The 15944-nt window shown below is 38.4% G+C and overlaps 2 protein-coding genes and 1 long non-coding RNA gene across 3 annotated transcripts; 2 read left to right on the forward strand and 1 right to left on the reverse strand.

Moving 5' to 3' along the window:
• Positions 1 to 157: 157 nt before the first annotated feature.
• Positions 158 to 6968, forward strand: LOC110058131 (arylsulfatase B-like). Its single transcript, XM_089288912.1, has 8 exons — positions 158 to 514; positions 1270 to 1429; positions 2003 to 2115; positions 2556 to 2705; positions 3803 to 4051; positions 4893 to 5037; positions 5276 to 5548; positions 6092 to 6968. Exons 1-8 carry the CDS (start codon positions 407 to 409, stop codon positions 6421 to 6423), a joined length of 1530 nt encoding a protein of 509 aa, XP_089145038.1. The 5' UTR covers positions 158 to 406; the 3' UTR covers positions 6424 to 6968.
• On the reverse strand, positions 5843 to 7797 carry LOC149111662 (uncharacterized). Its single transcript, XR_016207033.1, has 2 exons — positions 7675 to 7797; positions 5843 to 7548 (listed from the first exon to the last, which is right to left on the reverse strand). It is a non-coding gene; the product is annotated as an uncharacterized LOC149111662 (long non-coding RNA).
• Positions 7798 to 7995: 198 nt separating this feature from the next.
• On the forward strand, positions 7996 to 15438 carry LOC110058128 (arylsulfatase B-like). The gene is made up of 8 exons (XM_020764716.2): positions 7996 to 8394; positions 9119 to 9278; positions 9847 to 9959; positions 10276 to 10425; positions 11330 to 11578; positions 12169 to 12313; positions 13421 to 13687; positions 14332 to 15438. Exons 1-8 carry the CDS (start codon positions 8287 to 8289, stop codon positions 14661 to 14663), a joined length of 1524 nt encoding a protein of 507 aa, XP_020620375.2. The 5' UTR covers positions 7996 to 8286; the 3' UTR covers positions 14664 to 15438.
• The last annotated feature ends 506 nt before the right edge of the window (positions 15439 to 15944 follow it).

Raw genomic sequence — 15944 nt, forward strand, 5'->3', positions numbered from 1 at the left:
GTACCCACGGGAAAGAAAGAGTTACGGGTCATTTTTTCCTACAAATTGTACAATGAGTAGCTTGAAAATCAAGGATGTAAACCTTGCAGATGATAAGGGTTTTGCTTTCAAAGTCCACTCCGAGAACGACTCTCTTCAAAAGTGCAGGAAAGGGAGTTCTTTTGAGCCCTGTCCCGCACCCCGAAATAACAGGAACGTCGCGTGACTAATAAGTATCGGCGAGCTGGTAACTAGATCCGACAACAACTTCTTTTGACCATTTTCATGTGGTGATCGATATTTTGAGCTTTCTTTATATTGGCAAACTGGATTGGAGTACTGCTGTTCACATCTGTCGAAAGTTTGCCTTTATCTGTCTCCACAGGAGCCTCGAAAGAGCTGCACCGTTTCCTCCAGTTTCCAAGCAATGGACCGAGTTCTGTTTGCAGGTCTGCAGATATTGTCAGTCTTGAGTTTTACTGCACATGCATCGAGCTCAAGACCTCATATTATCTTCATACTGGCGGATGATTTGGTAAACATGACTTTAATTTCTTTCTATTTGTACGTAAAAGTTAACAGATTAAAGAAGGTATGTGTGCGTTCATTAGATTACAGTTGTAGTTTATATTTTCTTTCAACTTTCAAGTTCTGCAGTTGTTATTTCTTTAATACGTGTGAGTGGTCGTGTTTCTTATCTAGGAAGAAAGACTTAATGTGAAGGTGAATTAATCAACATGACACGAGCGTGGGACAAAGAAAAAAAAAGAGAGAAAGACTTAAGTTATGATGCGTTTCAAAGCAGACCAAACTTCAAAAATGTGACATATGCAAAATAGAAGAAATTGATATCCTTTTCAACAACATTCCAGTCCACTCCATCTTTCTCCAATCAATCAAACAATCAATCAATTAATCGGTCTGTCACTTTGTCCATCCATCCATCCGCCTGTCCATCCATCAGTCATTCAGTCCTTTTGTCTTCAATATTTACCGGTATGTTAAAATAATGTGGCATATAGCCCTTATTAACCCCCTCCCCTACTGAGCCCTGCCCACACCCACACCCTTTCAAAACGTTTTGGATTCAACACAGGTCATACATGTATAGTCATGCAATCTATGATAAAATTATTTTAAAACATTGCTCAGTTAATAGATGCATATTGACTCTACTGCTTATATAAACACCCACTGCAGATAAACGACTTTATTATTGTCAAGCCTACTCAGTTGTTCTTTCTATATGGTATTCCATGGTAATTCATAATTGGTTCATGTTCATTATAGGGCTGGGATGATGTGAGTTTTCATGGCTCAGACCAAATTCCAACTCCTAATATTGATGATCTGGCAAATAGTGGAGTTATTCTGAACAATTACTATGTGCTGCCAGTTTGCTCACCTACACGCAGTGCTATTATGACTGGGCGATATCCAATACATACTGGTAAGTCAAGCTTAAGCAGTGTTAATGCATAGTACCAGAAAATTTCTAATTACCTACCTCATGGAAGGGATTTTTATCACGGTCCCCCACCCCCTCCCCTCTGGAAATTCCAATTTTAAAAGCATGATGCATTTCAGTCTTTAAAATGTTTTGGTGTTAGAGAACCCCTACCCCCCAGGAAATTCCAATCCCTTCAGTACATGTGGGGGAAATATGGATATTTTCTGGAACTGCGCAATCCCTTTAGGACATGTCCACTAGTTTGGAGAAACAATTATATTTGTCCATCAAAGTCCTTTCCCAGAATTTAATTCACCCAAATGGGCCCTTGATTGTTCACCTGAAGGGTAAATGGTACCCACTCTGCTGTGGATAGCATACAATAGTAAAACCTGTTTGCAATTATTAGCAGGCACAAGTTCCCACATTTTGCCATGATTTGGGTCCTGACCACACACGTCACATTGATTTTGTTCCATTACTCCCAAATTTCCCATCATATGGCCGAGGGTCCATTTAAAAATGACACCAGCCTACACCTTTGTTGCATGCCTTTTTGTTTTGGTTTTTAAGGTATGCAACATTCAGTGATTTCTGCTGCCCTACCATATGGAGTTGGTCTCGATGAGGTGTTTCTGCCTCAGTATCTGAAAGAGCAAGGCTACCAAACACACGCTATTGGAAAGGTAAAGAAAAGTATTGATTATGATGACGGTTGTTTTCTGGCCCACATGTAGGTACAGATTGAGGTCTCTTTTGTATTCCTACTCTCAATCTCTACAACACTGTCAATCCCTGTTTGAGACATGGTGATTGTGGTGACACTTGTCAGTGATTAAAACTGGCCCAAATGCACAATCATACAAATTAAGTTGCTTTTTTAACTCAATTCTCAACAACACAAAAATGGAACCATATTTATTTAAAAATCAATGCCAGGCTATTTCCTTTACACTGTTCATTAAAGGTAATCAATTAATCTATTAGTTTATTTACGTCACAAAGGTGAATATTTGGCGTATTTCAGAGTCCATATTCGAGAGAAGCTTAAGAGTCAAGCCTACTTTGCACTTCTGAATCAGTTCCTTAGAACATCAGTTAACATAAAACTCTTGTCTCCTTTCAGTGGCATCTTGGGTTTTTCAAGAGTGCCTACATTCCAACCAGCAGAGGCTTTGATTCGTTCTTTGGATTTTGGAGCGGCAAAACTGACTACTGGGACCATTCCCAAGCTGAAGACGGCTTCTGGGGGTTGGACCTTCGCAACAACACCATGGTATAAATAAAAGTTTACATCATTTTCCAGTGGTTTGCTTGATACTCCCCATTTTGACTTCCTTCATTTCCCCAGTCTTTTTGAGCCCCGGCACTCCTTCCTTTCCACCTTAATTGGCTTCTTTTCAAGATAGTTGTTTCATTAGAGAAGAACTATATATCTGAAAGTCCCTATGCTTAGGCTTGAACCTGTTGTTACAAAGGCACAATCTCAGTTAATTTAGTAGTTAGACTTTCTAAAAGTTCTTTCCAATAATTCTTCCCTAGCCTGTTGGTTTCACTGTTGGACCTTTTTCAGCATATGTTGCTTGCACTCGCAACTTCATTGCTTTTAGATTACCCTCCCAGTTTGCTCAAGGGAGATAGCTAAGCGAAGGATTAAGAAAGGTTGACTTGTGGCAAGCCTATATAATTTGAAGGAATTCAAGATTTTCCAGGAATAATGTCTTGCTACCAGTGTTTTTTTCAGACCACATGGCATTAACTAACATTTTTATCAGTAATATCAAAACCCAGAGAGTTATAGCAAAGCTATCAGTGACATCACCAATTGTTATTTTAATGTCTTTAAACCGGAGAACTATTTGCACCTGAAACAATGAGCTATTGGCTTGTTTGATGGTCTTTAAATTGGAGTAACAAAAGATCAAGAATTAAAAAAAAAAAAGTGTCATAAATACCTATAAATGCATATCTTCTCTATATCAAAATTATAAATTCATGAATTTAGTTGGACCATATTTTGAGTCAGTTACCCTTGTTGCCATTCATTTGTTCAGTAATTAATCACAGATTGTCAATACCAAAATGTGGTAAGAAAAAAACAGTGGCACACGAGGTACGTGATAGCTGAGTGTGTCACTGATGTTGTTACCACAAGACATATTCTGTCAGTGATCAATTACTGAGCAGACACAGCAACATAACATCTATTTGTTTTACAATGTGCAGTATATTTATTATTATATGATAAAGAAACAAACAATGTTAATGATGTCATCTTAGTATCTGTACTCTGATTGATCATAAGTATTAGCACCCGTCAAAAATGCAAGAATAATCAAATGGCATATTAATATATTAAATTCTCCTTTCTAGCCTGTTTGGGATGAATGGGGTCACTACGGAACGGACCTTTTTGGCGAGCAGGCTGTGGATATCATTAACGTGCATGACACTTCCAAGCCCATGTTTATGTATCTTGCTCATCAAGCTGTGCACAACGCCAATAGCGATCAATCTATCCAGGCACCGAAAGATGTTATAGCAAAATTTTCTCATATTGAGGATGAACGAAGAAGGATATTTGCTGCCATGGCAACAGTGTTGGATCAATCTGTAGGCAAGGTATTGAGAAACATGTTATAAAAAAGTGTTAAGTTACATGTATGCCTTATGCTAACACAAGCAACCTACCTTATTATGGGGATATAATGAAGCATGTTAACAACGCGAACAAAATTTACGTGTTGGAAAATTAACGTGAATTTTCGAAAACTCATGTTTACATACGTTTTATTAATGCAAATTTCCGTGTGGTACGTTTGCAGAATTAAGATGCGAATTTGATATTTTTCACACTTATTTCGTTAGAAAACAACAACGTCCAACAACAAAACTTGCTCTTTACATGTATTTCCAGCAAAAAACACAACGTGGCCCTACAAATTAGGGCATGAATGGGTCCAGGGTTGGAATGCGCCTCTTCCTATACTGGATACATGCTTTGAACTCTTCTCTGCCATTGTAACGTTATCTGTCGGAGCAAACTTTGATGGTGTTTGGTCAACGTTTAGAATAAGTTCATCAGGAATTTCATCTACAACTATAGTGGACACTATATCATGTAGAAACATTGCCTTTACTTCCAGCCAAGTTGCTTTGCTGATAATAAAGGTGTCTTAAAATAATGATGCTTTCGATTAACATCATTTTAATTAACAGTGAGGTAAATTGAGATACATAAAATTAACGCGAATTTTTGAAATGAATTTGCATTAATTTCAAGCATTGTTAATTTCCTATAATAAGGTAATTAAGGATTTATCACCTAGATGTATTACTAATCAGGGGTTTATGATTGACAATTTGGATATTTGTTTTTTTGTTCTGGACATGTGTAGCCTAAAAATCTAAAATCTAAAGGAGGAGGAATGTAATTGCATTTCTTGTCACATTCCTATTTCAGGTTGTAGACGCTCTGAAAGCTCGTAACATGTACAACAACTCGGTGATAATCTTCTCTACTGATAATGGAGGACCTGCAGCCGGTCTTGATGGCAACAGTGCTTGTAATCATCCACTGAGAGGAATGAAAACAACACTTTGGGAAGGTGGTTTGTTTAGTTGATAACATAAATAATTGCACGATGTTATATTAGATCTTTACAGCTGGGTCTCCAACCATCAACTAAACTGTAGTATTATAAAAATTATTTCAAACTTTTCAGGGCAGAATAGCACTCATTTCTAAAGATATGGATGACAAAATTTGCCACTGAAATATGTTTCACCAATGATCTGTCCGTAGGAGCTTAATACTGATATTTCCCTGATTCCTGTCTTCTTCAGGTGGAGTGCGCGGTGTGGCGCTAGTTCACAGTCCCTTGTTGGGCACCAAAGGTCGAGTAAGCATGGACATGATGCACGCTACAGACTGGGTCCCAACGCTCTACGGGCTGGCAGGAGGGAACACTAGCAAGCTGGAAAATCTGGATGGTTTTGACATGTGGCCTACCCTGGGTCGTGGAGAACAGAATCCTCGCTCCGAAATATTAATCAACATTGATAACAATAACGCTGCACTTCGTTTTCAGCAGTGGAAATTAATAAATACAAGTGCTAGTAAGGCTGACACCCTCAGTTAACTAATTCTGTCATAAGTGATTGTGTATGTTTTAGTCAGTCAGAATTTTTGTTTATTCCATGGTGAAGTTCACATCTTCTATGTCAAACTGGTAGGTGTCCCCGGGGTAGATCCAGGATTTTTCAAGAGAGGTTGGCTGGTACAGTACCTTGGGGTTGCATGTTCCCAAAATGTTGCAATTTGTGAATTGGAACCTAATTGAAAACTATTTATGTTTCATATTTATTTATTACCAGAAATACTTGCAATGCCACAAAGTAGAAATTACAAAATTACAGTGTCTAGAGAGTTTGCCTTTATTTCTGCCATAATATCCACAATCTTGTTCAGTTTTTTTTCTATATTTTGCTTCTCCAAAAGGGGTGTGGCTAGCCACACAATCCACCCCCGAAAATCCCCCCTGTGACCCTGACTAATGCTTGAACCCATACCTCTTGAACCAAGTGATGATGCATTAGCTAAGCAGACACCACCACACCTCTTAAATAATATTTTTAATTCCTTTGTTTTTATTTTAACAGGTACTGCTCGCAGTGGTTGGTATCCTCGTCCAGGACTTACAGACTCCAGCAGGTCTTTCAGCAACACAACTCTAAAGAATGCAATAGTTAATTGCTCTGGGGAGCCCCCGGTCACGCCAGCGGAGTGCAGAGAGAAGCCATGCCTGTTCAACATTGAAGATGATCCGTGTGAGTACTACAATGTTGCAGAGAAATACCCGGATGTAATGAAAAAGTTGCTGAGCATATTGGAAAAGTACAAAAAGTCCATGGTTCCACCAAGATATAAACCCATAGATGAAGCTGCTGACCCAAATGCTCATGGAGGAGTTTGGACACCATGGCGTGATTAGGAATTGACCAAATGAAAGCCAGAGCTGATTTAGTTCACATTACAAAAACATCAGCTGAGAGTGACTATGACTTCAGGAAGTTTCCTCAGGGCCATATTGGTGTTCCTAAACAATGAAATTGTTCTCCTTTGAAAAATGAATTCTTTTGTATTTATGGCTTTTATGAAAATGCTTTTTACAAGAGATTTTTTTTTTTTTATAAGTAAATGTTTTTTATATAGCTACGATATTTCTTGTGCTTTAGTGTTCGCCTGAGATTGGCACCTCAGTTTGTCTGAGAATAGCACTGATTCAAGAAATGGTTAGCTTACATTTGTACATGTACTTAGGGTCCTTTTTTATTGAAAATTCTATATATACACTTAGTAGTTTAAAAATTACAATGTGGTCACAAAACTTGAATCTGTACTGTGTGTTAAGTTGTTGGTCTCTGTTTCTGTTTGGTTTTTGTTTTGTTCTGTTTCCCACTCTCTCTTTTTAAATAACTAATAATGTAAATAGGACCAAATGGGGGAAATAAAGCTTCTTGTTGCTGTTGTAGTTGATATATTTTGATTGTATTATGTGTAAATTTATGCTACAAAAAGCTTTGTTGGTAAATTAAATAAATAACCAACTAAATATATATATAAATAAATAAATAAATAAATAAATAAATAAATAAATAAATAAATAAAAAAGCAAGTTGCACCCTGCCCCCCTCGTACCCCTCCCCCTCCCCCAAAATAAAACGGGTGTGACGTGACTGACACAACTTTTTCATCTTTAGTTCTGCTCGTTCTTGCCTACTTGTCGAAGTAATCTAGGACTGCTTGAATTAAGAAACGCATATTAAATAGAGTTCTGATACATGTAGATCTTGCTGCTTTTCAACCTCGCTTTACTCCAAAGATGCTAGTTTATACTTTCCAAGTCCAAAGCAGTCAAACTGCTAGAAGAACACGGCTGCAACTGATTGAATATCCCGTGCTTAGAAGTCCCGTATTCGGTTCGCACCGGAATTATTTTCTGGATGAATACAGTATCTGTCAAACTCTCCCTCAAAAACACGAACTGACGGTAGTTTGACTAAAACTGCGGAGTGCAGGGCCACTTCACGACCACTTCGTCTTGTTCATGTGTGACCTGTGTGGCACAACATAACAAGCACTTTTGTGAAAAGTACATCACAGGATTGTCACATGATCACGCACGACGCACCGGAAGTTACTTGTGTTCAAAGTAGTGTATATATTTGTGCAGTGTACCCACGAGTAGGAAATATTAAGGAGACCTTTCTCCCAACAAATTCTGCAATAGAAAACTCGAAAACCAAGGGTGTAAACCAGGCAGACAATAAAGGTTTTGTTTACAAAACCGTCTTCGAGGACGAACAAAAGTATATCACAGGGTTGTCACATGACAAATGATGCTGCAGAACGTACCGGAAGCTGTGTGCAAACTAATGTATATTTGTGCGGTGTACCCACGGGAAAGAAAGAGTTACGGGTCATTTCTCCCTGCAATTTCCACAATGAGTAGCTTGAAAACCAAGGATGTAAACCTTGCAGATGATAGGGGTTTCGCTTTTAAAGCCCACTTTGAGAACGACTATTTTCAAAATTGCAGGAACGGGAGTTCTTTTTAGCTCTGTCCCCACCCCGACAAAACAGAACGTCGCGTGACTAATAATTATCGGCGAGCTGGTAACTAGATCCGACAACAACTTCTTTTGTCCATTTTTCAAGTGATCGGTATTTTGAGCTTTACATCTTTTGGCAAACTGGTTTAGAAAGCTGCTGTTCACATCTGTCGAAAGTTTGCCGTTATCTGTCTCCACAGGAACCTCGAAAGAGCTGCACCTTTTCCTGCAGTTTCCAAGCAATGGACCGACTTCTGTTTGCAGGTCTGCAGATATTGTCAGTCTTGAGTTTTACTGCACATGCATCGAGCTCAAGACCTCATATTATCTTCATACTGGCGGATGATTTGGTAAGCACCATTTTAATCTCTGTCTATTTGTAGGTAAAAATTAAAGAAGATATGTGTGTGTGCGTATGTAGTTTCATTAGATTATGTACAGTAGTTATTGTTTACTTTCTTTCAACTTACAAGTTCTGCAGTTGTTATTTCTACTCAAGTTATAACTCGTTTCAAAGCAGACCAAATTTGAAAAATGTGACATGTGCAATATAGAGGAAAACTGATATCCTTCTACATCTTCACGGTGTGTATATGTCAATGAAAAACGATTGAAACTCCGAGTCTCTGACATTCCAGTCCATTTCCTCTTCCACCAATCTATCAATTAATCAATCAATCAATCAATCAATCAATCAGTCATCAGTCATTCATTCATTCATTCATTCATTCATGAAGTTGCTTATTTCTTTGTACAATTATTCAAACTTTAAATTATAGAGACTTGTGTCTTCAATATTTATGTTAAAGTAACTCACAGCCCTTGTTAACCCCCTCCCGTAGCCCTTCACACACCCACACTCTTTCAAAACATATTGAATTCAACTCGGGTCATACATGTACAGGCATGTAATTTAGATTAAAATTATTTTGGAACATTGCTTAATCAACAGATACATATTTAACTCTACTGCTTGTATAAACAACCATATAAAATGAGGCCATTCAAGCCTACTCAGTCGTTATTTCAACATGGTACTCTATAGTAATTTATAATGGTTCATGTTCATTGTAGGGCTGGGATGATGTGAGTTTTCATGGTTCAGACCAAATTCCAACTCCTAATATTGATGATCTGGCAAATAGTGGAGTTATTCTGAACAATTACTATGTGCTGCCAGTTTGTTCACCCACACGCAGTGCTATTATGACTGGTCGATATCCCATACATACTGGTAAGTCAAGCTTTAGCAATATTAATGTGTAGTTCCAGAAAAGATCTATATAACTTCCCTCACAGAAGGGATTTTTTCAAAGACCCCCCACCCCTCTGGAAATTCCAATTAAGCTTGATGCATTTCTTTAAATGTTTTGGTCTTAGAGAACCCTCACCCCCAGGAAATTCCAATCCCTTTGGTACATGTGGGGGGAGTGATAGATATTTTCTGGAACTGCACAATCTCTTTAGGATGTGTACACTAGTTTGGAGAAACAATTATATTTGTCCATGTAGTCCTTTCCCATAATTTAATTCACCCTAATGGGCCCTTAAGCTTAATAATTTGTTCACTTGAGGAGTAAACAGTACCCACTGCGCTGTGGCTAGCGTACACTTGTTGGTGATATTGTTATAAAAAACCTGTTTGCAATGGTCAGCAGGTGCAAGTTCCCATATTTCGCCATGATTTGAGTCCACTGCACACATTGATTTTGTTCCATTACTCCCAAATTTCCCATCATATGGCCAAGGGCCCAGAATGACAACTACACCTTGTCATGTGCCTTTTTGTTTTGGCTTTTAAGGTATGCAACATTCAGTGATTTTTGCTGCTCTACCATATGGAGTTGGTCTTGATGAGGTGTTTCTACCTCAGTATCTGAAAGAGCAAGGCTACCAAACACATGCTATTGGAAAGGTAAAATATTGACGCAGATTGTGGTGACACTTGATAAATTAAACTGGCCCACATGTATGTGCAAGTCTCTTTTTGAACTCTATTCTCAACAACACAAAACTGAAAACCATATTGACAATCGATGTCAGGCAATTTCCTAGTCACTGTTCATTGAAGGTAGTTAATTAATTAATTGATTTATTAATGTCACAAAGGTGAATATTTAATGACTTGTATTTGAGTTCATATTCAAGAGCAGCTCTAAAAGAGTCAAGGCTACTTTGCACTTCAGTTACTTAAGAGTATCAGTTAACATGCAGCTCTTGTCTACTTTCAGTGGCATCTCGGGTTTTTCAAGAGTGACTACATTCCAACCAGCAGAGGCTTTGATTCCTTCTTTGGATTTTGGAGTGGTAAAAATGACTACTGGGACCATTCCCAAGCTGAAGAGGGCTTCTGGGGGTTGGACCTTCGCAACAACACCACGGTACAAAAAGTTTACATCATTTTCCAGTGGTTTACTTGATTCTCCCCATTTTGATTTCCTTCATTTCCCAAGTCCTTTTGAGCTCCATTACTCCTTCCATTCCCATCTTAACTGGCTTGTTTTCAAGATAGTTATCTCATTACTGATTAGAGAAAAACTATATATCTTAACTATGCTTAGGTTTGAACCTGTAGTTACAAAGTCACAAATATCTCAGTTAACTTAGGGATTCCAGAATATTGTGGAATTGTTTTCTTATCAAATGCTTGCTCAGACTGCATGGCAAACCATGTAACATAATTCTATCAGTATTATCACAACCCAGTTAGAGAGTTGTAGCAAAGATATTGGTGACGTCACCAATTGTTATTTATTTATGTCTAACCAGTGGAAGAACTATTGGCGCCTGAAACAATGAGCTGTAACAGTTTTGTTTCATGGTCTTTAAATTTGAATAACAAAAAGATTTTAAAAAATGTAATAATTTGTAAAAATTTAATGCATGTAAATTCATATCTTCTCTATAAGAATTTAGTTGGACCATATTTTGAGTCATGTCAGTTTACCACATTGCCATACATCTGTTCAGTAATCAATCACAGATGGCCATTACCAAAATGTGGTAAGAAAAAAAAAGTAGCATACGAGGTGATTGTGGAGTGTGTCACTGATGTTCTTACCATGTTCATGACATATTCTATGATCAGTTAGTTGAGCAGACACAGCAACATAGCATTTATTTATTTTACAATGTGCAGTATATATTATGATAAAGAAACAAAAAATGTTGATGATGTCATCTTGATACCTGTTCTTTAATTATTGATCATACAAAGTAAGTAAGCACCAATCAAAATGCGAGAATAATCAAGTAACATATTATATATTAAATTCTTCTGTCTAGCCTGTTCGGGATGAGTGGGGTCACTACGGAACAGACCTTTTTGCTGAGCAGGCTGTGGATGTCATTAACGCGCATGACACTTCCAAGCCGATGTTTATGTATCTTGCTCACCAAGCTGTGCACAACGCCAACAGCCATCAATCTATCCAGGCACCAAAGGATGTAATTAACAGATTTAAACATATTAAAGATGAACGAAGAAGGATATTTGCTGCCATGGCAACAGTGTTGGATCAATCTGTAGGCAAGGTATTGCAAAACATGGTGTAAAAAAGTGTTTAGTACTGCTTTATGCTAACACAAGTAACCTAATTAAAGATCAGTATCACCCGGGATTTTGTTAATATCGGTACAGTGTAAGCAGAAATACTTGAGAATTCTGTAGTGGTTTAAAAGTGGGAGGCTAGGTGGCCTCATGGTTAGTACGCTCGAATCCGGAGCAAGCAGTCTGGGTTGAAGCCCTGGCCGGGGGCATTGTGTTGTGTTCTCGGGCAAGACACTTAACTCTAACAGTGTCTCTCTCCACTCAGGTATATAAATGGGTACCGGCGAATTTAATGCTGGGGGTTAACCCTGCAATGGACTAGCATCCCATCTAGGGGGGAGTAGAAATATTCTTAGTTGCTTCATGCTGCTGAAACCGGGATAAGCTCCGGCATGATGAGCCACTTGGCTCGTAAGCAGACTTTCACCTGTCACCAGGGATTTATGATTATGATTTGGATTTTTTTTTTTTTGTTCTGGACAAGTAGCCTAAAAATCTAAACCCATGTTCGCATGCTTGCTCCAATCAAGGAGGAACATGCACCGTAACTGCATTTTTTGTTGTGCTATTTCAGGTTGTAGACGCTCTGAAAGCTCGTAACATGTACAACAACTCAGTGATAATCTTCTCTACTGATAATGGAGGACCTGCGGCTGGTCTTGATGGCAACAGTGCCTGTAATTATCCATTGAGAGGAATGAAAACCACACTTTGGGAAGGTGCTTTGCTTTGTTGATACTGTAAATAATTATGGGCTGTCATTTTAGATCTTAATACAGCTGGGTTTCAAACATCCTCAGAGACCCAGGGGCTGCTAGTCGGGACGATGCAATATTTTCAGGTGAGCGATATTTTTGGGTGAAAGTTTTCTTCAAGAGCAGACAAGCCCCAGGGCATTTCTGGCCAATCAGGGAGGAAGTTCAGCCAGGTGACTCTGTCGCCTTCTTAAACGAAGTGATTTTCCTCATTGATCCCGGTAGTTGCTTGGCCCGGGACGATTCTTATGGAGAGTTTCAGAAAAAAAGATTCAATGAAGCCGTTGAAATCACAAGCTGTAACAGGGACACAAGGGAACAATATTCACTGATCAATTTTCACGGCAGACTTATCGAAGGTATATCGTAAATTTATATTGCTAATGTACGCGATTTCTAATGTACGCTAATGTACGTGATTTCCAAAAAAAATATTTTTCTGGCCAATCAGCAGGACAGAATTCAGACACTTCTGGAACTGGTTTGGTAAGAATAGGTGCCCAGGGGCTTGTCTGCTCTTGAAGTAAACTTTTGCCCAAAAATATCATTTGCCCACAAATATCGCTCCCCCGAAAATATCGCATCCTCCTGACTAGCAGCCTCTGGGTCTCCGAGGATGGGTTTCAAAGTGTAAACTAGCTTTAGAGAGAGCAAGAACACACCATCACAAAATGCATTCAACTGAGCCAAATTTATTAACTGACTAGAGAAACTTTACATCCAATGTCCATGCAAAAGCCGGCAGGATTTCCTTACTTGATCCCATACTTTGAAACTATGAAATCAAATGAATAAAATTTTTCAGTCATTAATAACTACCACCCATGTGTGAACGATATTTCAAAGGAAATTGTATTGCATAACTGGATGGGCCAACAGCGAAATCTTTACGAGGGATGTACCATTGAGGGAGTAACAAGTGTATTTCAAATGTTCTTTCACACTGAGGCAGAATAGTGGTCATTTATGGGTATTGATGACAAAATTTGCCTTGCAAAGATATTTGACAGTGATTTGTCCAGGATAGGGGCTTACGTATTTCCCCTAATACCTCTCTCTGTTTTTCTTTAGGTGGAGTGCGTGGTGTGGCATTAGTTCACAGTCCCTTGCTGGGTACCAAAGGCCGAGTAAGCATGGACATGATGCACGCTACAGACTGGGTCCCAACACTCTACAGGCTGGCAGGAGGGAACACTACCAAGCTGAAAAATCTGGATGGTTTTGACATGTGGCCCACCCTGGCTCATGGAGAACAGAATCCTCGCTCCGAAATATTAATCAATATCGATCACAACAATGCTGCGCTTCGTTTTCAGCAGTGGAAATTGATAAATACAAGTAATGTTCACCTTCAATTCAGTAATTCTGTCACAGTCGGTTACTGAGTGTTTTTTGTTTGTTTGTTTTTTTTTGTTTTATTATTTTTTTCCATACTGGAGTGTATAACTTAGCTTAAATGTCAAACTGGAGGGTGACCCCAGCTAATGCTTGAACCCAGACCTCTGGGTGCAAAGGACAGCACATAAGCCTCCTTATTGTTACTTATTTTTGTGAAACTTATCATCCGATGATCCATTTGAAGAAAGATATACATTGTCCTTCAGCTGTGGGTGCAAATTGACGTTGTGATGTACTCTCTATAGCTGAGCTGCTTTGTTGCAAAGGAACATGTCAAAATGTTGTCAGTTTCGCTTTGATATATAGTTTTGTTCAGAGTCATTGGAAACTATTGCAGCTATGGAAAATTAAAATCAGTTGTGCCAATACACTGAGACTAACTGTTTGTTGATGAAGATCAGTATCTTGAGAACTTTAGTGAAATTTGGTCTCTGGTAACATTTTTTTTTTGACCAAAAAATAAAATTTAAATCCTGCAAAATACGCCCATTCTATTTTCAGGAAATTAAGTTCCTACGAAAATAAGTCACAATGTAAGTACTACTCCACCACACCTCATTTGTCATTTGTCTTTATTTTATTAGGTACTGCACTAAGTGGTTGGTATCGTCCTCCTGGACTTGTAGAGTCCAGTAGGTCCTTCAGTAATACACCCCTGAAGAATGCAGTCGTTAAGTGCTCTGGGGAGCCCCCGGTCACGCCAGCGGAGTGCAGAGAGAAGCCATGCCTGTTCAACATTGAAGATGATCCTTGTGAGTACTACAATGTTGCAGAGAAATACCCGGATGTAATGAAAAAGTTGCTGAGTGTGTTGGAAAATTACAAACAGACCATGGTTCCACCAAGAAATAAACCCAGAGACGAAGCTGCTGACCCAAATGCTCATGGAGGCGTTTGGACACCGTGGCGTGATTAGGAATTGACCGAGTGAAGACCAGAGGCAATTTAGTCCATTGACTGCAAAAACCATAGCTGAGATTGACCATGACTTCATGATGTTTTCACAGGGACCATATTAGTGTTCCTAAATAATGAAATTTTTCTCCTTTGAAAATTGAATTCTTTTGAATTAATTGCTTTTATATGAAAATGCTCTATATAATAGAGTTTGCTTTTTTTAATATATAAATGTTATCATGTTCAAATTTTTACATAGCTACAATATTTCTTGTCCTTTAGTGTTCATCTGAGATTAGCACCCCAGTTTGTCTGAGAACAGCACTGACTCGAGAAATGGTTTAGCTTACATTTTGTACCTAGGACAGTACTTGGGTTGATACTTAGCTTTTTTACATCTTATAATTGACATTGTTTATATTCACTTTTTGTACTTTCAAAGTTACATTGTGGTCACTGTTTGGTTTCTACTTCAGTCTGTTTCTCTAGTTATTTCAGGTAGACAGAACCCCCTTTCTCTTTAATCCCATTAATGCAGTCACCAATATATGGGCCACAAAAATCTGCTCGTATTAACGGGGAAGCCATATTAAACAGGCTCATTAAATAAGAAAATGACTGACTGAGCTTTTGGTCAGGCCACAATAAAGGGGACGTTAAATAGCGAGGTGGCCGTATTTATGTGGTGACTGTAAGGTGGAGTTCTACTATAGTGAAAATATAATATCTGTAATAATGTAAATAGGATGAAACGGGGGAAATAAAGCTTCTTGTTGCTCTTGTTTTTGATATAATTATTTTGATTGTGTTGTGTATAAATTCATGCTACAATAAGCATTTTTTAAGATAAATGTGTTGTATCCTCACACGCACCCAAAGAAAAACAGGTGTTATATTACACCCCTACCTCTCCATAATGGCTGGCCACCTTTCTACAATGGCCATTTTCCTCTGTCCCCAGGTGACCATTGCAGAGGGGTTAACATTTCATTTTCTAGTTCCGTGTTCCAAAACGTCAAGGTCACTTCTACAGCTGTTACCCATAGCTAATGCTGACATATAGCATGTTATCAGTTGAAAAAAAAACAGCCATTCAGTAATTTCTACAGGAATGCAGTTGTATACTCTATGATATTACTCCCAACTTTCCCACTGTGCGCTGCATTGATGGTGTTGGGCAATGTATTTTCTATGTAAAATTGTGCTTGTACCCAACCTACAGTATTCTTAGACCTTTTATAGTCTAGTTATATATTCTTAGATAGTTAAGTTTAATATTTATACCCAATTGTACAGACAT

Source organism: Orbicella faveolata, unplaced genomic scaffold (genome assembly GCF_042242905.1).
Source record: "Orbicella faveolata isolate gen_17 unplaced genomic scaffold, um_ofav_v1 contig_2, whole genome shotgun sequence".
Lineage (NCBI taxonomy): Eukaryota > Metazoa > Cnidaria > Anthozoa > Scleractinia > Merulinidae > Orbicella > Orbicella faveolata.